This window comes from Neurospora tetraspora, assembly GCF_033439725.1.
Source record: "Neurospora tetraspora strain CBS 560.94 chromosome Unknown B0H65scaffold_5, whole genome shotgun sequence".
NCBI lineage: Eukaryota > Fungi > Ascomycota > Sordariomycetes > Sordariales > Sordariaceae > Neurospora > Neurospora tetraspora.
In genome coordinates, this window is record NW_026944387.1 from 2118636 (window position 1) to 2141002 (window position 22367).

The 22367-nt window shown below is 53.7% G+C and overlaps 7 protein-coding genes and 2 non-coding genes across 9 annotated transcripts; 5 read left to right on the forward strand and 4 right to left on the reverse strand.

The window, feature by feature from the left end:
- Positions 1–293: 293 nt before the first annotated feature.
- On the forward strand, positions 294–365 carry B0H65DRAFT_t295. The gene has a single exon. It is a non-coding gene; the product is annotated as a tRNA-Pro (tRNA).
- Positions 366–1884: 1519 nt separating this feature from the next.
- Positions 1885–8163, reverse strand: B0H65DRAFT_429368 (uncharacterized protein; the record flags this gene model as incomplete). The annotated part of the gene is made up of 5 exons (XM_062824818.1): positions 1885–4664; positions 5439–7624; positions 7689–7801; positions 7882–7948; positions 8120–8163. The coding sequence occupies 5 exons, from the start codon at positions 8161–8163 to the stop codon at positions 1885–1887; spliced, it is 5190 nt and encodes a 1729-aa protein (XP_062680580.1).
- Positions 8164–9236: 1073 nt separating this feature from the next.
- Positions 9237–10217, forward strand: B0H65DRAFT_443577 (NADH-ubiquinone oxidoreductase 30.4 kDa subunit, mitochondrial; the record flags this gene model as incomplete). The annotated part of the gene is made up of 2 exons (XM_062825637.1): positions 9237–9582; positions 9712–10217. 2 exons carry the CDS (start codon positions 9237–9239, stop codon positions 10215–10217), a joined length of 852 nt encoding a protein of 283 aa, XP_062680581.1.
- A 1551-nt stretch (positions 10218–11768) lies between these two features.
- Positions 11769–12721, reverse strand: B0H65DRAFT_509811 (aromatic compound dioxygenase; the record flags this gene model as incomplete). The annotated part of the gene is made up of 2 exons (XM_062828347.1): positions 11769–12405; positions 12465–12721. The coding sequence occupies 2 exons, from the start codon at positions 12719–12721 to the stop codon at positions 11769–11771; spliced, it is 894 nt and encodes a 297-aa protein (XP_062680582.1).
- Positions 12722–14106: 1385 nt separating this feature from the next.
- On the forward strand, positions 14107–15710 carry B0H65DRAFT_230194 (3-carboxy-cis,cis-muconate cyclase). Its single transcript, XM_062822166.1, has 3 exons — positions 14107–14431; positions 14501–14609; positions 14680–15710. The coding sequence occupies exons 1-3, from the start codon at positions 14285–14287 to the stop codon at positions 15522–15524; spliced, it is 1101 nt and encodes a 366-aa protein (XP_062680583.1). The 5' UTR covers positions 14107–14284; the 3' UTR covers positions 15525–15710.
- Positions 15711–16062: 352 nt separating this feature from the next.
- On the forward strand, positions 16063–16152 carry B0H65DRAFT_t296. The gene has a single exon. It is a non-coding gene; the product is annotated as a tRNA-His (tRNA).
- A 735-nt stretch (positions 16153–16887) lies between these two features.
- On the reverse strand, positions 16888–18274 carry B0H65DRAFT_230262 (uncharacterized protein). Its single transcript, XM_062822169.1, has 2 exons — positions 17781–18274; positions 16888–17702 (listed from the first exon to the last, which is right to left on the reverse strand). Exons 1-2 carry the CDS (start codon positions 18091–18093, stop codon positions 17080–17082), a joined length of 936 nt encoding a protein of 311 aa, XP_062680584.1. The 5' UTR covers positions 18094–18274; the 3' UTR covers positions 16888–17079.
- A 748-nt stretch (positions 18275–19022) lies between these two features.
- On the forward strand, positions 19023–20736 carry B0H65DRAFT_230239 (uncharacterized protein). Its single transcript, XM_062822168.1, has one exon. The coding sequence runs from the start codon at positions 19269–19271 to the stop codon at positions 20493–20495; it is 1227 nt and encodes a 408-aa protein (XP_062680585.1). The 5' UTR covers positions 19023–19268; the 3' UTR covers positions 20496–20736.
- On the reverse strand, positions 20569–21934 carry B0H65DRAFT_230224 (ribosomal protein L6, alpha-beta domain-containing protein). Its single transcript, XM_062822167.1, has 3 exons — positions 21420–21934; positions 21097–21210; positions 20569–21009 (listed from the first exon to the last, which is right to left on the reverse strand). Exons 1-3 carry the CDS (start codon positions 21700–21702, stop codon positions 20642–20644), a joined length of 765 nt encoding a protein of 254 aa, XP_062680586.1. The 5' UTR covers positions 21703–21934; the 3' UTR covers positions 20569–20641.
- Between the last annotated feature and the right edge of the window lie 433 nt (positions 21935–22367).

Here is a 22367-nt window from a genome sequence, read left to right on the forward strand (position 1 = left end):
ACAAACCGACAAACCAACCCGCCAATAATCACCTTACTGATCCACCATCGAGCGCGGTTTCCTACTCACCTTCATCTCACCGAAAACCATCAAGTCGCACACCAAAGAACCAAACCTCACTCAGCCTGTCTTCCCACTTTGCGTAACCCTACCTCTACCTACCCCTCCGTCGTTACCTCCTCACCTCGTCCTGTCGCTGTACTTCCGTACGCAGTCAGTCGCCCTGGCACTTTATAAGGCCTCCAAAAATGTACTCATTCCAACAAACGATTATTCCTAGCAATAATCAATGCGGCTTAGTGGTCTAGTGGTATGATTCTCGCTTTGGGTGCGAGAGGTCCCGGGTTCAATCCCCGGCTGAGCCCCTCTTTTTTGGCATTTTTATTCCCTTTTTTTTGAGTGATTTGGTGAGTATGACTGATTTGATGGTCAAGGTAAATTTTTCATTTTAATCATTCAATTTTGTTATATTTCTTTTTTTTTATTTTATTTTTTGGTTGTGTTGGTTCTGGCTTGGCTTGGTTTGGTGTTGGTAATGATGATTGTTGTGGGTGTTTGTAGGCTTGAGTTGTGGTAAGCTAGCTGGTGTTGAGAAGTGTGAATGGGCGACAAGTCGCGTATGGAAGAGAAAGTTGATGAGAGGCAGCGATTCGGAGGTCAGCGAGGAAATTTGAATTCTGAAATGGCTATGAAAAGGTAAGGGCGAAGAGATCGATGAGAGATGAATGGTTTATATGCGTGACTGGACTGGACGCGAAGTGACCTTGTGTAACGCTCGCTGCCTGTGATATTCGCCTGTTCCTCGACCCAACTTGATTCTAGAGCGAAGTGTATTTGAGCGTGGGAGCTTGTTTCTTTTGTTTATACTCCAAGCCGCGATGGCTCAGCAATCTTAGTAATGGTCACGTGGTATCCAAGAATGGTTGTGTTTGTGCATCAACGCATCTTCAAAACCTTGGTCCTTACCAAGCTGCAGATACCGCCGAGCTTTTCGGTCAACGAACTCCGAACACTTGAGCGAGACTTGCATGGAGAAAGTGCGTCATGGGTTTGCCTTTCTCGTTGACCTTATTGACGAGACTGAGAGCAACTTTCACAGGCGAAAATCATACCACAGGCAATGAAGCCAGGCCAAATCGTAACGTAACACCATTCTTTGACATCTCACCCCTCGGCAGACTATATGTCACACTACCAAGTACATTTCAATCGTTGACCCTATCTCTTCATAAACCATGCAAATCATTGATAATATCCAATACGCATATCCGATATCCTTGTAAATCCCAAACGCTGTTTGAGGGTCTTTCCCATCCATAACCATTGTTAATCTTTCAGCAGATATAAATCCCTTTCTTCTTTGTCCCAACTCAACCCTCACCCCGATCATCTTCCGCTTAACCAACCCAAACACACAAAGTCAACTCCTTTTCACTGAATATCGCGACTCCACGATCCTCATTCCACCAACCATCAATAATCAGCCCCAACCCAATCCAACACCGCACAAACCATCTCAACAGCCAGCATCCCTCCTCTCGCCAGGAGTTCCACGAACCCTTCAATCATAACCACCGCCAGCCACACAGCCGCAAAGGCCACACCGCTCAACCGCCCCGCGATCCGCAGCACCCTCATGAACGGATGATATCCCCTGGCCGCCACATCGCCGTGGAACTCAGCCAGCATCATGGCGGCATGCGCTTCCAGCTCACTGGCAGCGGCGGCAATGGCGGCTGTGGCGGAGGTAGTCGTTGCCGAGGTCACAGAAGAAGAGTTGACCCTTCGGTGATGGCGTTGGTTGTTGTGTGAAGAAGAGAAAAAAGACGACGTCGACGACGACGACGATGATGACGAAGCAAAAAAGACTCTATCGAAGCCTAGTCAATGCGCGCCGCCGCCTCCTCCACCACCACCACCGCCAGCACCATTAGCGCCGCCACCACCTACGGAGACAGGATTACCCACGGCCATCAGGAGTCTCTTGTTCTTCCTGATGGTCTGGTTGAAGTGCTTCTCGATCTTGTCTCCCTCCTTACGGGCAGCCGACAGAGCCGACTCGGCGTCTTCAAGACTCATCAGCGGCACGTTGCCGAACGGACCGGGGGCACCACCGATGTTGAGGCCCGCACCGCCCTTGTGACCCATGGGATCGTCTAGAGCAGATGGCGACGGTGAAGGGGGCATGTCCAAGTAGGAACCATGGGCATCCGCAAACGCGCTGACGGGGGCGGGATAGCTGATCTCTGGTGCCACAGCGTCGTTATCGTGCGGCGAAGCAGGAGAGCCGGCACCGTACATCCAGGGAGCGAGTGAGCTGAGGCCTGCGGCGGCTGGGTTACCGCCACGTTGATCCGGGTGCCAGTTGGACATGGCCTTGGGGAAGCTCATGTCTCTAGCATTGAGGTTCAATCGCGGGAGGACATACTGATTGATGTAGTAGATCGCCTCCTCCCGCTGGATCTTGTTCACAGGATCCGTTGGGTATTGCCCAGGAGCCTGCGGGAAGTAGCCCGGTGGCCCATTGGGCACAGCACGCCCCTTGATCAGACTGAATCCACCACCGGCTTCGTGGCGAGAGGAAACAAACGCGGCAGGGCTGGAGGCGGTCTCAGCGATGCGAGCCTGAAGCTCCAAGAACCGATCCTCCTCCTCTTCGGTCAGGTTGCGAATGCAGTCGCCGTTGGGAGTCAGGAGAATGCGGACGCCGTCAATCATTTTACGGACGGGGTGGCCCGCGAGCAGAGCTGCCTGATCTTCGTCAGTCACGATCGACTTCGTAGGCGTCATGGCGTTCCGAGCAGCATTTTCCCTGGCAGCAGCGTTGTTGTGATCATTCCTCGACTTCTCAAACCCAGTACTTGTTGGCTTGAAAAGAGGCAGGTCATCGATCTTCTCAGGAACAAGCCCCGATTCTTGCAAATCTTGGAAAATCGTGGCAGGTGTCGGCAAAGTTCGAGGAGTTGAGACAGCATCTGACTTTGGGGTCTCCTTCGCTCCCCTGGTCTTAATAGGAGAGGCGTCATCCGTCAACGTCGTCGTTTCATTAGCCGTCGATCGGTAGGTTGAAGAATCCTCCTTGACCTCCTTCACCTCCTTTGGGGGTGGCGGGGGAGGCGTCTCCTTTTCCTTTTGTGCAGGTGTTTCCGGTCTACTGACAGTGGGTGTTACGTTCGTGTTGGTGGTGTTTGGCTTTTCCTTCTCCTTCTTCTGCTTCTTCTTGCGGCCAATGATGGGCCCGATCTCCTCGTTCGGATCAGACTTGACGGGCTGAGCTGCTACAGCTGCCGTATCCTTCTTGAGCTGCTCCTTTCTTGCCTTCCTTTGCTGACTCTTGGTGGTTATTCTGACAGGGGCAGAGCCGATCTTTGAAGGCGGCGGTGAGCTGGTGCGAGATGCCGAGACTGAGGCTGAGACGATGGACGCACTATCCGAAATCATCTCGCTAGCAGGAGTCTCGGGTCTCACAGAAATAGAAGCCACAGAACGGGCCGCGGAGCCCGCGACGCTCATAACACCAGCATTGGCGGGCGTAGACGGCGTCTCGGTCCTAGGAGTTGAGACAAGTCTAAGTGTCTTTGCTGTCCGAGCGAGCGGCGAGGCCACTGAAGCAGTCGTTGGCGTAGGCAGGGCAGGGAAAGCCGAGTCCCGATCATGGGCAGATTTCTCCGTCGTTGCTGATGAACTCTCAGCAGTCTTGACCTGGGCAACCTTGGTAGCTGCGGCGATGTTGAGAACTGGGGCAGGCTTTTTGTCTGCAGGGCGGGGCTCTGGCTCAGGTGGGGTGGGCGCTACCGCTGGTATAACCAGCACAGGAGCAGGCTTCTCCTTTTCCGCAGCCTTTTCCTTTTCCGCAGCCTTTTCCTTTTCCGCAGCCTTTTCCGCAGCCTTTTCAGCCTTCTTGGCTGCCTTAGATTTGATTGCCGTAGTCTTAGTCGAAACGGCAGGTGTCGTGGCAGCCGCCTGGACATTGGGACTGTTGAGAGCAGGGAAGTCCTCGTCTGCCAAAACCTTCGGTGCCTTTGCCTTAACCGTTGCAATATCCTTCGATAGCCCACTCTCCGCTGCAAGAGCTTGAATATTTTCCTTAGAGTTCTTCTTGGCCTCAGGCGCGGGGGCTGCGGCACGAAGCTTCTTGTCGTTTTCGCACGAATCCATGTGTCTCTCCGCTTCCGAAACGTTGATGGTCTTGCCGTCCTTAGTAACAGGCAAATCCATGGCGCAAAAGGGACAGAATTGCATGCCTTTTTCCACGCGGTTCTTCCGGTTCTTGCTGACAAGTGGGCTGGGAGCTGTTGTAGGCGTTGACGTAGTTGACGCTGCGGTGGAAACTGCCGCACTAGATGCCGTTGCCGTTGCGGGTGTACTCGTAAGTGGTGCCGTAGACGCTGCCGTAGACGCCGCTGCTGTGGTTACCTTGGTAGGTACAACAGGTACGGCGACCGGCGGTGTCTGGGTTCCGGCTCTCAAAGATGCGTGAGAAATCGCAGGGGAAGGATGGTTGATTGGCATACCCAGTCCCGGAGGAGGGGCAACCATAGGAGTCCCCGTGCGGCCGAAGTTATCGAAGGCTCCGGGCGGTTGACGTATCGTCGTAATGGGTTCGTCAGAAACCAGAGCGTCTACGCTTGTCGTGACTTCCTCGAACGAGGGAAGATCGTCATCTACAAAGCTATTAGCCTCTCGGATGGAAGAGAAAGTTTTCATCTGATGTAGTGCAGGCTTTGGACCGGGGACCACTTGGTAGGAAGGGAGCACCAAGACAACAACGACAACGACAACGACGACAACGACAACAACAAGAATCGCGGCACAAGTTATATACAGGAGGGCTTTTTGTTTGGTCACGTCAAGACTACCATCATCGTCTTCCACGAGGTTGGGAAACGGAGACCCGCTTACAGCAGCGGTAAAAATGCTTTATTTTTGACCTTTGCGCCAACTGAACCCAGACCGTACGAAAACTGGGACCGACGTTAACGTACATGTGGAAGAGAAATCTCGAAGGAAGACGATGAGAGCTTGCCTGACGTGACCGATATACCCCAGTGATGCAGAACCCTAAAGCCTGTGCGGGAGTGAATAGAAGCGAAGTTGGAATGCCGTTGGTCTCCTCGAAAATCTCTCTTCCTTTCTCAAAATGCAAAAGACGCCAGTGTAAAAGGGGCTCCCCTTCTGAGAGACCGAATGTTGTGGTGCTCGAAAATCAAAACGTGTGCCATTCCTTGACTGCCTCATAGAAACCCATCCCGCTCGTGCCGTGGACGCCGTCGTGATATATAATGTGCCAAACAAAGCAACAAAAGTGTCTCCCCAGAAAACAGGACAAGTAAAAAGATTAACTCCATCGTGCGAAGTGAAGAAGTGGTCTAGAAGAGCAGCTCTCTACCATCCCCGATATCCAGCAGAATACATCATGGCGGGATTAGTGTACCCACCTTGCGACTGACCACCAAACACCTGTCCGAGACCGGCATTGCTCTGTTGCTGCATATGCTGCTGAGACTGCATTCTCGCCTGCAAGATACTCGGGTCCGCAAGATCTACTAAGCCACTCCCCCCAGAGGAGGAAGTGTTAGCGTGTCTGTGCTTCTTCCCCTTCTTCTTCTGCTTTGAACCCAAGTCTTGGAAGGCTCCAGGCTGGGAACCGTAGAGCGATGCCAGGCTCGGAGCAGGAGCTGGGGTAGAGGAGGTAGAGGGTGGGTACAGTGGAGGAATGGAAGGAAACAAGAACTCACGCTTTCCCGCATCATGAACCTGGCTACCAGCACCTCGGCCGCGGTTGAGGAGCTGAAGAATCTCGTTCGTATCTTTCGTGGTGTTGCCGAAAGCAGAGCCGAACCCGTGTTGCCCAAACATGCTCGGAGGGGTGCTCGTGGACTTGAGCCCGGGCGGAGGGCCGGGCATGGAGCTGGCATAGAACTGCGTGTTGGGTTGACTGTGGAAGGACGAAGGCATCATGGAGGCCTGCTGAGCCATGACCCTGGGGTTTGCCGCAAGCTTAACCGAGGTGGCAGACGTTGTTTGCCCCTCGTTCGCGAAGCTAAATCGAGAGCCCTGGCGGTTATGTCCCTGACCCTGGAAAAGGTTCGCCTGGGAAGTGATTCCGGGAGGAAGGTGATCGTAACCCGTCGCCTGCGGACGCATGAAAGCAGGCTGCTGCGGTGTCATGGTACGACTGCCAATGGAGGCAAGGTTGGTAGAACCCTGGCTGAAGCCAGACCCGATCGCCGACCCAAACAGTCCGTCGTTATTAGCGCGTTGAATGGGCGGCTGCGAACCTCCCCGCAAATTGAAGTCACGTCCAGGATCCCGGTCCTCAGGCTCACCTCCCAAAGCAAGGCTACCACTGCTCTCAGGCTCGACCTCAGCTGGTTCGGTAGCTGCCGCGGAACCCTCATGCGACTCCGCCACGCCGGTGGTGACATCGTCGCGCAAAGCCCTCCGCTTCTCGCCACCCCTCACATCGAACAAAGGTGGGTAGGCAGACTCCGTAGAGTCATCTCCAAGCTTGGGCCAGGCGAGAGAGCACCCATTAAGTGATTTGAGGAGCTTTGTAAGCGTGTCCTGAGAAGCGCTCTTAGCTTTCTCGAAAGTGGACTTGGCGGATGTCTCAACCTTGGGTGGAGCAGGAGCCGCAACTGGAGCAGTGACGGGGGCCGGTGCCGGTGCCGGAGCGGGAGCCGGAGCTGGTGAAGCTGCCTCAACAGGAGGAGCGGGCTTTGGCGCAGGCTTTGGCGCAGATTTGGGCGACTTTTCAGCTTTCGTTTTCGGAGGAGGAGGAGGATGATGCACCGCGCTCTCGATCGGAGGGAAATCTTCGACGGCTTCTCGGTTGGATTCGGAAGTGACTGGAAGAGCGTTCGAGATTGCAGGACTGGGGGCGGCACCGCTGGTGGCATGGCTTCCGCGTCGGCTACGGACCTGAGGGTTTCGAGCCCAGGTAGCCGAAGAGGGCAGGGCGGGACCATCGCCGTTTTCGGATTCCTCCTTGCTAGAACTCCTGATCATCGGTTGAGCATTCGAGGGCGCGGGCGATGGGTGACCGGTTTGGCGGGACGCCGACCTAGAGGCACCGGCAACCGGGAGGGGTCGTTGACTGCTGATGCTGTTGATCGAAGACAAGTCCTGGCGAGAATAGCTGTCCTCCTCGTCACCGAGCTCGTGCAAGAACATACACTGCCTGTTCGTGCACACCTCGTGACGGAGCCAAGCTGAGCAATACTTGGTGGTACCCAGTTGAGCTCTCAGAACCCTGTCGCCGTTTTGCGAGCCATTAACTGCTTGAATGCACCTGGCAGCATCCTCCTTCTTCTCGAAAGTGACGTAAATCCCCAGGGACTGGTTTTGCCCGTCTTGGCTCTTCCGATTGCTGATGGATATCTTTTGGATATTGCCGTATTGTCCAAAAAACTCGGGACGCCGGAGTGTCTTGAGTAACTCGTCCTCGCGTACCGTAGGCGTCAACCCAGTTACGTAGACCAGGTTCTTCTGAACGACCCGGACGCCGACCAAGTTCTTTCGATTCTCCTTTTCGGCTTCGCGTTTTTGGGCCTCCTTTTGGCGTTGCTCGGCGGCACGTCGCTTTTGGTTCTTTTGGATATTCGCTCGGAACTCGGCAACCCTATGAACTGTCAGCACAGACGCAGAAGGTCACGGATTGCAAGCGGGGTGTGGCGACAACATACTCTTCCTGAGTGACTACCTTCCATTGAATAGTCTTGTCGTCGTATGGTCTTCTGCATGCGGGACACAGGCCATTCATATTATTTCGGATATTGTTGAAACAGAACTGGCAGATCTAGGGTGGGGCGGCGGCGTTAGCGCAAAGGTTGAGCCAAAAAGGGGGGGGCTTGGAGGGGCAGGTGTTCGGCCACGTACCTGGTATCCGCAGGGGCATGGCCTGAAGTTGCGATCAGAGAGATCAAACTCCTCGATACAGAGAGGGCTATAGTATCACCAGTTAGTCTGATGTGTTCTTGTGGACGGCTGAGGGCGTTGTGACAGGGGGTCGGCTCGAGGCTGAGGAAGGCGGAGAGAGCAGGCATGACGAGGCCATGGAGGGGCAGGGGCAGTCGTCATGGGTTCGGCCGGAGAGAGGTCGAGCGAGGTGGCATACCAGGTCTCTTCTTCATCGTCGACGAAGCTATCTTGAGGCGCCATTGTGGTGACTGAAGGGTGGGGTGATGGTTCGCGGTGGGAGTGACGGCAAGTTGGAGGTTGCTCCCAGGTAAACGGAGACGACTGTGAGGTGTCGGGTCGAATACGGATGGATGGATGGAACTGAAGGAATCCTTTCCACTTGTCGGTAAGGTAGATATTAAACGGCCGTAAACTAGCGGCGCGATATTTGGTCTATGGGAGAAAAGCAAATGATGACCTGATGAAACGCCCGTGGTAGTGTAAGGTACAGAAAACAGAAGGGTCGGTGCCTCTTTTTTTGGGACTTGTGCTCGTGTCAACAAATGGGGATTATTAGAGAGAAGTTGGCCGGATGTGGGTGGAAAGGAACTGCAGGCAAGTTTGAGCACAAGCGAGCGAACGCAGAGCCTTCCAGCAAAACGTCGTCGGCTGAGCGCTAGTCCTGTTCTGGAAAGGACCAGCTGGCACGTGTCACGCCACAGTTGGAGCAGACTCCGACATAGTGAGCCGCCAGCTGCCGGAGAGCTGCCGGAGAGCTGCCGGAGTGGTGTACACGACTCGGACGTTTTGATTTCGGCAGCATGAGCAAGGAGAAGGGCTGAAGAGTTTCAATGACTCTCTGGAGACCTTTTTGAAGATTGCCATTGTTTCGGCACCATCACGTCGAGTTTGATGTCCACGCTATGGGCAACTAGTGTGCTACATCCAACGCCTGTTCAACCTTCTGGCAACATCTAAACACAAACCCGCAATGTCTTCAATCAAGAACCTCAAGCAGATTCCAGGTGATCGTGCACGTGACTTTTGCGTAACCATCCGGGGGGCCAAGCTCCCAAACGGCAGGTAGTGGGAGGAGGTACATACAGCCGCATACAGCGGGTAATACTACCCTAGCTCCGACCTGGTTGACGGCAGGTGGTTTGCGGTTCAATCATATCGTTCCCGTCGTCGCTTGGAGTCCGAAGTTTGAAGCTCCCCCTCCGAGCCACTCCTCCTTCCATCGTCGAGGCTGCTGGCTGTTGTTGTTCCGTGATCCATTGGCGCCTCTTCCAGCCTCACCCATCTCGTTCAGGCCATCGCCATCAACCTACAAGATGGCCAGCAAGCTCTGCAGAAGCAGGGCCCTGGCCTCTGCCCTGCGCTCCGCGAAGCCGTCGCCAGCTATCAGATGCCTCTCGACCACCAGCCGTAACCTTGTCAACATGCCCGAAGCCCCCAACCCGCGGCACTTCCCCCGTGAGCCCCAGCCGGGCGCCCTGACTGCAGCTCTGGTCAACCCGGCCGACAAGTACCAGTCCAAGGCCGACAATCTCCACAAGTACGGGTCGTGGCTCATGGGCTGTCTCCCCAAGTACATCCAGCAATTCTCGGTTTGGAAGGACGAGTTGACCATTTACATTTCCCCCCCCGGTGTCATTCCTGTCTTTTCGTTCCTCAAGTGTAAGATATACCAGTTTTTATCCAAGTTGTTTCGGTGCAAAGAGTTGTCTGGTGGACGTCCTGTCGTGTGGTGGTGGTGGGTAGCATCCCTATCAAATGGAGATAGCGACTGATTCATGATCCTTGCAGACAATACGGCGGCCGAATACACCCAAGTCAGTGACATCACTGCGGTTGATTTCCCCACCAAGGACCAGCGCTTCGAGGTCGTCTACAATCTGCTGAGCGTGCGCCACAACTCGAGAATCCGCGTCAAGACGTACGCCGATGAGGTGTCCCCCGTGCCCAGCATCACGCCCCTCTACGACGGCGCCAACTGGTACGAGCGCGAGGTCTACGATCTCTTCGGTGTCTTCTTCACCGGCCACCCGGACCTGCGCCGCATCATGACCGACTACGGCTTCGACGGCCACCCGCTGCGCAAGGACTTCCCCATGACCGGCTACACCGAGATTCGCTGGGACGAGGAGAAGAAGCGCATCGTGACGGAGCCTCTGGAGATGACACAGGCCTACCGCAACTTTGAGGGTGGATCCAGCGCTTGGGAGCAGGTCGGAGCTGGTATCGACCGCAAGCCCGAATCCTTCAAGCTCCCAACGCCGAAGCCGGAGACGAAGCCGGAGGAGAAGAAGTAAACGAGACGACCCGTTTACCACTTGAAACGTGAGACAGGGATGTGGGGAAGATTGTAGATATTTGCTGGGCATGGCAAGCGTTCTATATCCAGTTTGGTTGGTTCTGCGGGTTTGTGCTTTGTAGATAGTTTGCTCGGAGCACAGGACGAGAGCTACTACGTTTATTTTTACCTGGAATAGATGGGGACGGCAGTACAGAACGTCCATCGCACACACCAATCTGTAACTGTCTATGCGGGTTAGTGTGCGCGAAGGCTGGGCGTGAATCGGCACGCTGGTAGTATATGGGAGTTGACTCCAAGGTTAGATGACACTCTGCTAACCATTTGCTGGCTTTGGGACGCGGGTTTCTCGAAGCCTCAAGTTACCAGTCCACTTCAGATATGTCTGTGGTTGGCTAGTCTACCTCTTTGTAGAGAGTGCAGAGAAGATGTGACGGTCACAGAGTCATCCATGAACAGGATATAAGACGTCCAACGATCAGGGTCCTAATCGAACCTACCCCGAGCTTTCCATTTGCGTGCCGTATGTGATCGAGCTATACTCGTACAAGCTTTGTGTTGCGTTATTTCTGTTTGCCCTCCATGAGAGAAAAAAGTGGGCGTCATGGCTCAAAACAATGAGACATAGGCCCACGATAGGTGGCAGACGTCAAGCCCAATGAGTGATAAGGTATAAACTAACATACCTTCGTCATGGGATTTCTTTTCTCATGATACGAAGAGGATGTCAAATGACTTACCTGCCACATACGAAACTGCTTCTGGCTACTATCAATACCAGTGGGTTGATGATGGGTGATACAGAAGCAGTCCGCATGACTGCCCGTAATGTCCCACAACAACTTTACCCTCACATTGTAATACTGTCCTCGATTCCCTTATCCCTATCGTGGAATGCTATGGTTCAGCACAAGCAAAGTTTGTGTGACCTTTTTTTAGACTTGGGGTATTGCCGTAATGGATGGGCCAAAGTAGCTGTTAGAAGGATTGTGACTTGGGAATGAATCTCCATTGCTGCTGGCAGAGAGTTCCTGGGGGTCTTCAAGACGCCAGCCAGGCTGGGATTCAACCAAGTTCAACTTGCCAGTCTTGTCTCGTAGAAGCCGTTTTGTCGATTATGGCATCCCCGTGAAGAAACATAACGGCCATGGCTTAACCCCAGAAGAAGCACGAATAAGAATCTCATGTCTCACGATCTTTTACACAAGAGATCGAAACCAAGGTTTGTTCAAGTCACCTTCTCATTCTCATCCAAAAAGTCAACGCTCAACAGGTAGCTAGCTAGCTTACAGCTGTTCCTCTCTCTCTCTCACATCATACATCCTCCATGCATGCCAAAAGTGCCATATACAAAATCCAATGCTACCAAACCAAACAAAAAACCGCGGTTATACAAAAGCCGGTTCCCTATCCTTTTGTGAACACGTCCCCTCCCCATGATAAATATGTGCGGGTATAAAATGTACAAAGCAAGAAAATGTTTTTTTTTTCTTCTTCTTCTCAAAGATCCTTCATCCAACCATCAACCAAGCCAAGCCAAAGACATCGCTTAGACCTTGCCCTTGAAGCCCTTGGGAGCGAGGTTGACGTTGTACTCGAGCTCGAGAACAGCCTTCTCGTCACCCTCAAGAGGCTTGAAGGTCACAACGAGATCATCCTTGACAGCGAAGACGGTGTCGTTGGTGATCCAGGGGTCGTCGCTGGGGAAGAGCTGAGTAGTGCAGCCCTGGTACTCGGGATGAGTAACCATGATGTGGATGTGGGCGGGGCGCATGGGGTGGCGGTCCATGAGGTTGAGGAGGGCGAACGAGGGGCCGTCGGTGGGCAGACTATAAGCGGTCGGGTGGAGGCAGTAGAACCAGTACTCGCCCTTCTCGTTGGCCTTGAACTTGCCGCGCAGGTTGTTGGGCGTCTGGTTCTGAGGGTCCTGGAAGTCGTACTTGCCGTTGGCGGAGGCTTGCCAGATGTCGAACACGGCGTTGGGGATGGGCTGGCCCGTGGTGATGTCCCGGATGACACCGTGCATCTTGGTCACGCGCCCGTTGGGGGGGACGCCGTCCTGGATGATGGTGCCGCCGTTCTCGCGGAAGGGAGCGTTGGGGGACCAGAAGGGACCGAGAATGGAGGAGGAGGTGGGCTCGAGACCCTCCTCGACGACGATCTTGTGGGCGATCTCGTCGACAAGGCTGAAGAGGAAGTTGTTAGTGTGGAATTCTTTGTGATATTGGTCAGGAAGTAAACTTACGACTCAAGACCCAAGATATCGCAGATACGGTGGGCCTCGTTACGGGTCTGGCCAGACTCGCTCCAGATGCGGCCGACCTCGTTGATGAACTTGACACCAGCCATCCACTCGTCCATGGTGAGCTCAACCTCGCGAGCGAAGTCGTGGATGTGACGGGTCAGAGCACCAAGAACCTGACGGTTACGAGGAGTGGTGTTGGGGCCCATGCCGTCAATGACAGCCTGGGTGAAGTTGGGGTCGAATCTGTGGGAAGCCATCTTGACTGGTGTGGTGATGATGAAGACTCTGAAAGTAGATGGTTTGATGATGATGATAATAAGAAAGAAGAGGAGGGAAGCCGGAGCAAGAGGTTCCTCCAAGGATATTATATACAAAGGGACAATACAGAGCAGGCCGTCACCGTACAACTGGATATCTGGATCTTCATGGCATTGTGAATTGTCGCAACATGATAGGATCGCACACGCCCCAGATGCCCAGGTGCCCAGATGGTGCCATGTGCCTCCATGTTTCCCCGCCGCCCTTGAGACCTTTGGATTCGGACGGGCTCGCGGCAGGTTGACGTTCCCAAGCCGGTCATTGTGGGTGTGATGCGAGTGTGGGGTTATGGAGAAAGAGAGGCAAAGCGGGAGAAATTTAGCCCTGCCTACCACGGTAACCCCTAACCCTGGATCTTCAAAACTGGCCGGTCGGTGCCGTGATGGTTGCGTTGTCTCGGCTTGCAAGGAACTCCCGGTAGCTTCCAATATGAATCAACCAACATATTTGTTCCCAAATTGAGGTCAACCTTTGCTTGTCTGCGGTGAATCACTCGAGACTCGAGAGCTGATCTGGTGTGGATCTTATGTCGGTCTTGGCATCATTCATGCGGCTCATGTCTCTGACACTTGCCAGCAAATCCTCTCCAAATCTCGGCATTGAGAAGAAAATAGGAGCTTTGTTTACATCCAACCTCCAGCCTCCTAACCCAGCATCACAAGATTCAGATGCCGGTACCTGTTAAACAACCCCAATGCTCGATATATTGGATCTGGTTGCCTTTCATGTCGGTAACCAATTGGTTGCCTTGCAGTAATAGCCGTCTTGCAGGCGGTGTTTCAAAATAGAACAAACACCAGCACTCGAGGTGCCGTGTAAGTTCAATTTTATCTGCAATGAATGGGATGGGTGAGCCTTTTCCCGCCGGCCTGTCATTGTGCAAGATCCGGACACAGCAGGGTTCCCATGACAGGCCCCCGGGCTCGGGAACGGGATTCCAGTTTTTGGCACGAGCCCCGGTTCGTCCGGCAAGGGAGTGCCTGATCTCTCTCCAATCGAATCCGAGGCGTTCTGGGCCTTGCAGAGGGTTCGTCGTTACAGAAAATCCCACGGAAAATCAGTGCAGTCGAGTGCAGAATCGGGAGCACTCGTTTCTGAAATCTACCGTTGCCGTCTTCCGAGTCCCAAAACATTCTCCCCACCATTGGATACCGAAAGCTGGGGACCAAGTGGGGAAGGGCCCCAGCGACCCAGCATTTCCCCAATGGTCACAGCTCCATTCAATTGCACAACGATCGATGCAACCCAGTCACCACATCGCAGCGCGACAGCCGGGCAATAATGTCGGATCTCGAGTTGGGGATGGGTTGAACCGGTCGGAGTTTGGGAACAACTTCGTCTGTCAAGGTCCTCGAGATATTCCCAATTCCCAACATCGTACGACAACAACTCTTCGTTTCGCGCTTCGTGATCCTACGCCCCCTACGCCGGCGTGAACTCTCCTCCAAGTCGCAATCGCAGTCGCAATCGCTTCGCCTACTCCCAGCCGACGTCATTCCAAGATGCCCCTCCACCATTTGATGATTGGTACCTGGACCCCTCCAGGAGCCATCTTCACTGTCCAGTTCGACGACGAGAAGCTCACATGCAAGCTTCTCAAGAGAACAGAGATTCCTCAAGATGAGCCGATATCATGGATGACCTTTGACGTATGATCCATCCATCAATGTCCACGAGAGTACTGCGACTTTGCCTGCTCACAATGGAGATGGTAACAGCATGAGAGGAAGAACATCTACGGCGCTGCCATGAAGAAATGGAACAGCTTTGCCGTCAAGAGCCCGACTGAGATTATCCACGAGGCATCGCACCCTATCGGTGGCCATCGTATGTTGTCAACAAAATTCCCATATCACGACCCAATGTTCCAGGACTAACTAAAGACTTGTGTGTACAGCCCGTGCCAACGACGCCGACACCAACACGCGCGCCATCTTCCTCCTCGCGGCCAAGCAGCCCCCCTACGCCGTCTATGCCAACCCCTTCTACAAGTTCGCCGGCTACGGCAACGTCTTCTCTGTCTCCGAGACCGGCGCGCTCGAGAAGAACATCCAGAACTACGAATACCAAGAGAACACGGGCATCCACGGCATGGTGTTCGACCCGACCGAGACCTACCTCTACTCAGCCGACCTGACGGCCAACAAGCTCTGGACGCACCGCAAGCTGGCCTCCGGCGAAGTCGAGCTAGTCGGCTCCGTCGACGCCCCGGACGCCGGTGACCACCCGCGCTGGGTCGCCATGCACCCCTCGGGCAATTATTTGTATGCCCTGATGGAGGCCGGCAACCGCATCTGCGAGTACGTGATCGATCCGGCCACGCACATGCCCGTGTACACGCACCACAGCTTCCCGCTCATCCCCCCGGGCATCACCGACCGGGACCCCGAGACCGGCAAGGGCCTCTACCGCGCCGACGTGTGCGCGCTGACCTTCAGCGGCAAGTACATGTTTGCCAGTTCGCGGGCGAACAAGTTCGAGCTGCAGGGGTACATTGCGGGCTTTAAGCTGCAGGAGTGCGGAAGCATCGAGAAGCAGCTGTTCCTCAGCCCGACGCCGACGAGCGGTGGGCATAGCAATGCGGTTAGCCCGTGCCCGTGGAGCGATGAGTGGATGGCGATCACGGACGATCAGGAGGGCTGGTTGGAGATTTATCGGTGGAAGGATGAGTTCTTGCATAGGGCTGCGAGGGTGCGGATTCCGGAGCCTGGGTTTGGTATGAATGCTATTTGGTATGATTAGATGGGTTGTTCTCTGGTTTTGATGAAGGTATGATGATGATGGATGCACCCGTAAGGATGCGCAAGAGGTAGTGAAAGATGCGTTACATATGAGTCAGTGACATCCTTCTCCTTATGATAATGAAAATGAACTAGTAAAAAGAAAGAACGTGCAGACCGTAACTTAGGGAAGCAATTCGGAAACAAGCACACATCATGTCTTCCATCTCTTTTTATCACCACCAAATGGTCGGTCCAATGTTGCTTGATGAGCAAACCGATCAAGATGAATTGCAAAGATGACACAGGCTCATGAGACCTACACCACCACCCTCTAGACTTACATCGTGAACCCAACTCGAGGCATAGAGCTTTTGATTTGGATTTTGATTGTTTTTGCCTCTTATTGTTTCTCGCTCTTCCCCCGGAAATGTAATCATCATCACCCCAACAGTTTACGGCTGCTTTCGCTGTGCGAGCTGCACCAGGCAATTAATTGTACGTAAACAAGCTCAAACGGTGCATATGAGTACACGCATCCGACCCATATTTCAACAACAGGGATTGTAGTATAGTGGTCAGTACTTCTCGTTGTGGTTCTTCGTACACAACGATCCGAGAGGACCCCGGTTCGATTCCGGGCAATCCCACTCTTTTTGCGCTTTTTGCGATTGGTCCTGCTATCTATCCTCTTTTTTTTTTCTTAAGCCCTTCTTTCTTTTTGTAATTGTTCCGCTACTGATTGATACCAGACTGCTGTTGGGCTTGTTTTCGGGGTTTTAAGAAGGTTGCAGGGCAGGTTGTGGTGGTTGTTGAGTTGGGTTGTTCTGTGTCACGGTAAATGTGTAAATGCATCGAAAATAGATTGCAATAGCAGCACAGGCTGTAAATTCACAACATGAGGTATCAATCAGTTTTGGTGATTTAGTTCCCGAAAGCTATGATCGGTTGTCACCCATCTTTAAACCTATCTTTTTCCCATGTGTTTATTTATTGTATTGCACCGGTGAACTGAAGGGAGAGTTCGACGTTTGGAAGTTGTGTGTCCGTCACTTGCCATGGCCAATACAGTCCAATGCTGGTTTGTTTGTTAGCTCGAGACCTCTGGTCAACTTTCCTAGGCGTTTATATATTTAATTAATCCGTTTCGTTCTATAACCAAAGCGTGATCTTACTTTGCATATGCTATTTTGGAAATTTGATATGCCATATTGAATCTTATTGATGCCTTTCCGACCCGTACCTAACCATTCATTTTATCTCTTTGTAGGGTTTAGGACAATTCGGGATAGATCTCGTCCAGTATACCAGGAGTACCAAGCTAACAAACAAACCAGCATTAGATTGTATGCAGCACGTCCGATCGATCATCAGCTTCCTTTTCAAAAATACCAAATAATGTGCGTTGACATATCTTCAGGAACTACATTGCACGATGACCGAATCAAGTCCTAGCAAAAATAAAGAGTATATTCGCATTACGACTCTCCTCCTAATAATCACTACCCTCAAAAAGCAGACGTCCATTCTCCCCTGGTTTCGAAACCGCACAGCACACAACCCTCACCCAACCATCATCACGTAGCCGCCTGCCTATACGGCTCATACTTAGCAGGCCCATGGGGATCATTCTCCGCCAGGTCCGTCGACTGGAAGTAATGATCATGCTGCGAAATGCGACGGGACCGCTCAATCTGCCTCGGCTTCCACCAGAGGAAATAAGCCAACGCTCCCGCAACAGCTAAGACAGCGATCGGGATACCAACACCCAACCCAATCTTGAGACCGTTGCTGCTGCTACTAGAGCCGGAGTCGCTGTCGTCGTCTCCCTTGGAACTTGCAACGGGTGGAGCTGCTGGCGTTGTGGTCGGCGCTGATGAGGAGGTTTGGCCGCTGGTTGATTTCGGGGATGAGGTCACAGAGCCGGAGGTTGATGCGGTCTGGGTGGTTATAGTTCCTGTTCCTGTGGCTGACGCCTTTACGGTGCTAGCCCTCGTGGACGCAATGTTCAGCGATGGACTTCCGGTGAAGGTCGTGTCAGACACTTGGATGATGGTTTGCGCCAGGCCGGCGCTGATGGTGAATGCACCGCTATCCTTATTGTTCGAGGAACAGTCGCATTTCCCTTCGTTGAAGTCTCCCGCGCAGCAGAATCGGTCGTTTCCACAAGCTGCCAACCCGCCTTTGCGGTTTTCGCTATCTATTGCAAGAAAGAAAGGTGATGGTTAGCGAGTTATTGACACTGACACTGACCGTCAGACAGACTTGGACCACCTACCGAGACAAGCACTCCCACAGATATTGTTATTCCATTGAGGATTCGTACAAGCTCCTCGTTGCACCGCGCCTAGAGTCAAGTTGGGAAATGAGTTGCTTTCTGTCGTCGCGATGCAGAGTGCATTGCTGAAACATGTCCACCCTGCCGGACAGCACGAAGAGACGGGAGCGTTGAAGGCCTGGCAAGCAAAGTAGCCTGGTGCGAACTCGCCGCCTGGAAAGTAACACGGCGCATTTGGGTCGGCTCGTACTTGTCGCGCCTGTACCGCTAGGTACAAGAGTATCGTGGAGATGGATGAGGTAGAACAAATCATTGTTGCGAGTAGCGCATGCTCTCTGGATATCAGCAACCCAAACTAGGAAACAACACAAAAGACGGGAAAAGGAAGAGATGGATTGAGTTATCAGGAAATGCAAACTCGACAGAAGTGAAAACAGCCTTGGGGCGCCACGACGGCCTGCCCATACTTATCAAGTGACCAGCAACACCGTGAGGCTGGCGGTTGGGTTATGCCAGGACCTCTTCAGCTCGACCGCTGCGTCGACGTGATTGCATTGGAGAAGCAATAGTCTGAAGCGCAGGGCAACACACCATCGTCGGGAAAGCCTCTTGCCCGTCCTGATGGTCGAGGATTAGTACCGTACTCTTTCACTCTGCCCCCTTGTCTGGCGTTTCTCATTTCAGCATCGGTCGGCGGTTGAGAGAACTTTGTGGCAGTGCCGCATATCTGAGAAAGCCCAATGCGAACTGAGAAAAGCTCGAAGCAACAATTGAACACAACCATTGTGATGGTGTCCCCAGAAGCGCTTTGAGTTGCTGTTTGGGAGTTGATCCAGGCAAGCCACTTGGCTTGGCAGGCTGCGGGATGGTTGCTGCAGCTTTTCGGAGCTCAGTTGGGTCGTTGAACGGAAGGGTTGGACCCTCGGCCAGGTTCCCGTTTTCATCGATAAGGATGAGCAGAAGTTGCAGTCGCTGGGCAGTTCGTCTTGAGGTCATACAGATCGATTGATATCGTCGGGGGAATCAAAATCAGAAACCCCATAGAGTGTGATGATGATGATGATGATGATGATGATGATGATGGAGTCGAAGGAGAAGCTCTCTCCGAGTTCGGGGCTCCCTGGCTCATCCATGGTAGCTCAGATTCAACATGGAAGGACCCTGAACCGAGCCAGGTCATCATTGCCGTTTTGACGGGCATTCTCTCAAGAGTGCCAGATCGAAGAAGGAAACATCAAGAAACAGGTGAAATATTGAGGAAAGTAAACAAAAACTGGAGATTCCGTTGTCTGCAGTTTCGGAAAGAGCGCTTGGTGGCATTGCGGAGACCAATCGAAGTGGAAAAAAAGACCAAAAGGGCAGTCATACGTCAACAGCTTCGCCGCTACAAAACCAGTGCGGGGAACTTTTGACAACCACAATTCAAAGTCAACCAACCACTCAACAACTTGAACTGAATATTCCGGTTACGGATTATTCAGCGGCTGAATGACTGTGGATAAGAATATCAACCAACAGAAAAAGACATCCTCCCATATATTCTACTCCAAAATTCTCTTCCTTTTCTCCCTCATCGTCCTCATCCTGGCTATCTTCAGTTCCCGCATCATCTCCTCCTTTCGAGTAGCAACGATTTCTACACAGATGATGGCCTCTTCTCAGTACGCAAAGGAGCTCGAGGTAGCTCAGCTCGCCGTTCAGCGGGCGGCCCGCCTCACCAAGCGCGTCTTCCACGAGAAGGCCAAGGGCACCGTTTCCAAGGACGACAAGTCCCCCGTGACCATTGGCGACTTTGGCGCTCAGGCGCTCATCATCAGCGCCCTCAAGGCCAACTTCCCTTCGGACGAGATCGTGGCCGAGGAGGAGGCCGCTCAGCTGCGCGAAGACACGCCCCTGCGGGACCAGATCTGGGAGCTCGTCAAGTCCACCAAGCTCGACGACGAGGCTGCCGAGCAGCTCCTCGGCGGCGCCATCAAGGATGCCGATGCCATGCTGGAGATCATCGACCAGGGCAACAGCCAGGGCGGCGCCAAGGGCAGGATATGGGCTATCGACCCCATCGACGGCACCAAGGGCTTCCTGCGTGGTGGACAGTATGCCGTGTGCTTGGCACTGATGGTGGACGGTGATGTCAAGGTCGGCGTTCTCGGCTGCCCGAACCTGCCTGTGGACGACGCTGCGCCGTTGACTGCGGATATCGGCACCAACGCGACCGACGAGGGCCGGGGCGTCATCTTCTCGGCCGTTCAGGGCCAGGGCGCGACCAGCAGACCCCTGGGCACCGCCGGTCTTGCGGAGGGCAAGCCCATTGCGATGAAGCCTATCACGGAGATGTCCAACGCGAGCTTCTGCGAGAGCGTGGAGGCGGGTCACTCGGATCAGGGCGTGGCTGGACAGATTGCGCAGAAGCTCGGGATTACCAAGCCTAGTGTGCGGATGGATTCCCAGGCCAAGTATGGCTCTATTGCTCGCGGCGCGGGTGATATCTACCTCCGTCTGCCTGTTTCCAAGTCTTACCAGGAGAAGATCTGGGATCACGCTGCCGGAGACCTGATTGTGCGCGAGGCTGGCGGACAGGTCACCGACGTGAATGGAAACCGTCTGGACTTTAGTGTCGGCCGCACGTTGGCTAAGAACAAGGGTGTCATCGCGGCGCCTGCTACGGTCCACGACCAGGTTATCAAGGTCGTTCAAGAAGTCCTTGGTCAGCAGTAAAGCCTCGTGTCGTAGTGTACAGGTTATGGCAGGTATCGGGCCGTTGTGAGGCCATGTGTGCCAAAAAAAATATAGACTAAATGTACAATATACCCCCTTATCATCATCAACAACAACGTCAACCACCAAAACCCAGAGCGCGTCCTCTATTTGATCTTCTTCTGCTTCAACTTGATGGTCTCGCCGTTGACAAAGATACCCTTACCCTTGTACGGTTCCGGTACACGCCACCTCCTGATCTCGGCGGCGAAGGTCATGACCTGCTCTCTGTTGATGCCCTCGAGCAGGATTCTCGTCGGCTGCGGCGTGCTGGCCTTGATGCCCTCGGGGACGCCCATCTCGACGGGGTGGGAGAAACCGAGCTTGAGGCAGACGAACTGCTGGCCGGGGTATTCCTCCTTCTCGGGGCGGGTGTCGATCGTAGCCCTGTAACCGATACCGACCAGACGCAACACGGCCGTGTGACCTTCTGATACACCCATAATGAAGCGGTTAAGGTACGCCCATGTCGTTCCTGTTATGTTGAAGAAAGATTCGAAATCGTCAGCTGGCTGGCCGCCCATAACTTTCCACATTCTCCAAGATAGAGTGTTTTCCGTACCCCACATCTCTCTCTGCTCCTTCTCGTCCCGGTTCGCTACGCTGAGGGTCGCTCTCCTCGCCTCGGCGTCGTGGTCGATCTTGATGAAGTCGGGGATGTTCATCTCGAGTTGTCCTGCGAAAAAAGCACAGCGCACACGTGCAATAAGTCAGCCAGTTGCTCTGTTCCCATCCTGGCCCCTTTGCACTCTCGCAAAAACACCCATAGACCGTGTTCTCTCCCATGCCCCTCCACCCCAGTCCACTCCTGCGCCAGCGCAAATTGCGCCGTACATTCCTCCGGTCGTTTTCCGTCCGAGTCCGAGTAAAGGAACGCAAACTAACCCAACGGGCCCTGCACCGTAATCTTGCGCTTAGGCTGCTGCTTCCACTGCGTCATGTCGCGCTTGACAAAGGGCTCGCCAATGGTGATCTCGACTCCGGGAGGGATGCTGAGCGGGGTGCGGCCGAGCTTGGACGGGCGGGTTGTCGTCGCGGAGAAGTTGCGCCGGGCGGCGGCGCCGGCAGTCTGCTGGAAGGCGGGCACGAGGAAGCCGGGGAGTGTGACGACGGAAGAAGAGGCAGAGGCAGTGGCCTCAAGGACCCTCCTTCGGCTTGGGGCAAACATCGTGGTGGGCGTCGTCGTCGGGGTGATTGGCCGTCGTCGCGATGCGGAACCGGAATTGGCGAAGAGACGCGGCGCTCCAGTTCGGAGGTTCTGGCAGTCGCAAGGGCAGCACCGAGTCAATGGCAGCCGGCCGGTGGTGGGATGGACCGGGTGGATCGCGGAAGCTCCAAAAAATGTATCGGACCTGGCGCGGCAGAGCGATGCAGCAAGTGATTGGCTGCAAATAAACCAGGGTTAGGGTCGTATCCGCATAGTCTCTTTGCTACTATTCGCTTGCGCTACCTCTAGGAAACGGCGACAACACCAACAGATGTTGTTCCATCCGACATCATTCATCTCGAGTTACCTAAAATCTTCAAAGAAATGGCCAAAATTGTGGACTGGTGGAGGTCATGTCATGGCAAGTTTTGTTTCACAATGTTCGGACGGAGCGGTATTCTCCCCTTCGACAACAGCCAAGCTTTCCGACGACGACTTTACGGATGTCAACCTCACGGCATCATCACCATCCAGACACCCGTCACGGTCCAATTCTTCCAACTATCTCGAACGAGCTGTTTGCACTTTCTCGATACCGGATGAAAAAATGCAGACATCAGTGATGTCAAGATAAGTGGTCTACATACCAAGTCTTTGTCTAGGCTCGCTTCTGCTGGAGAGGAGAG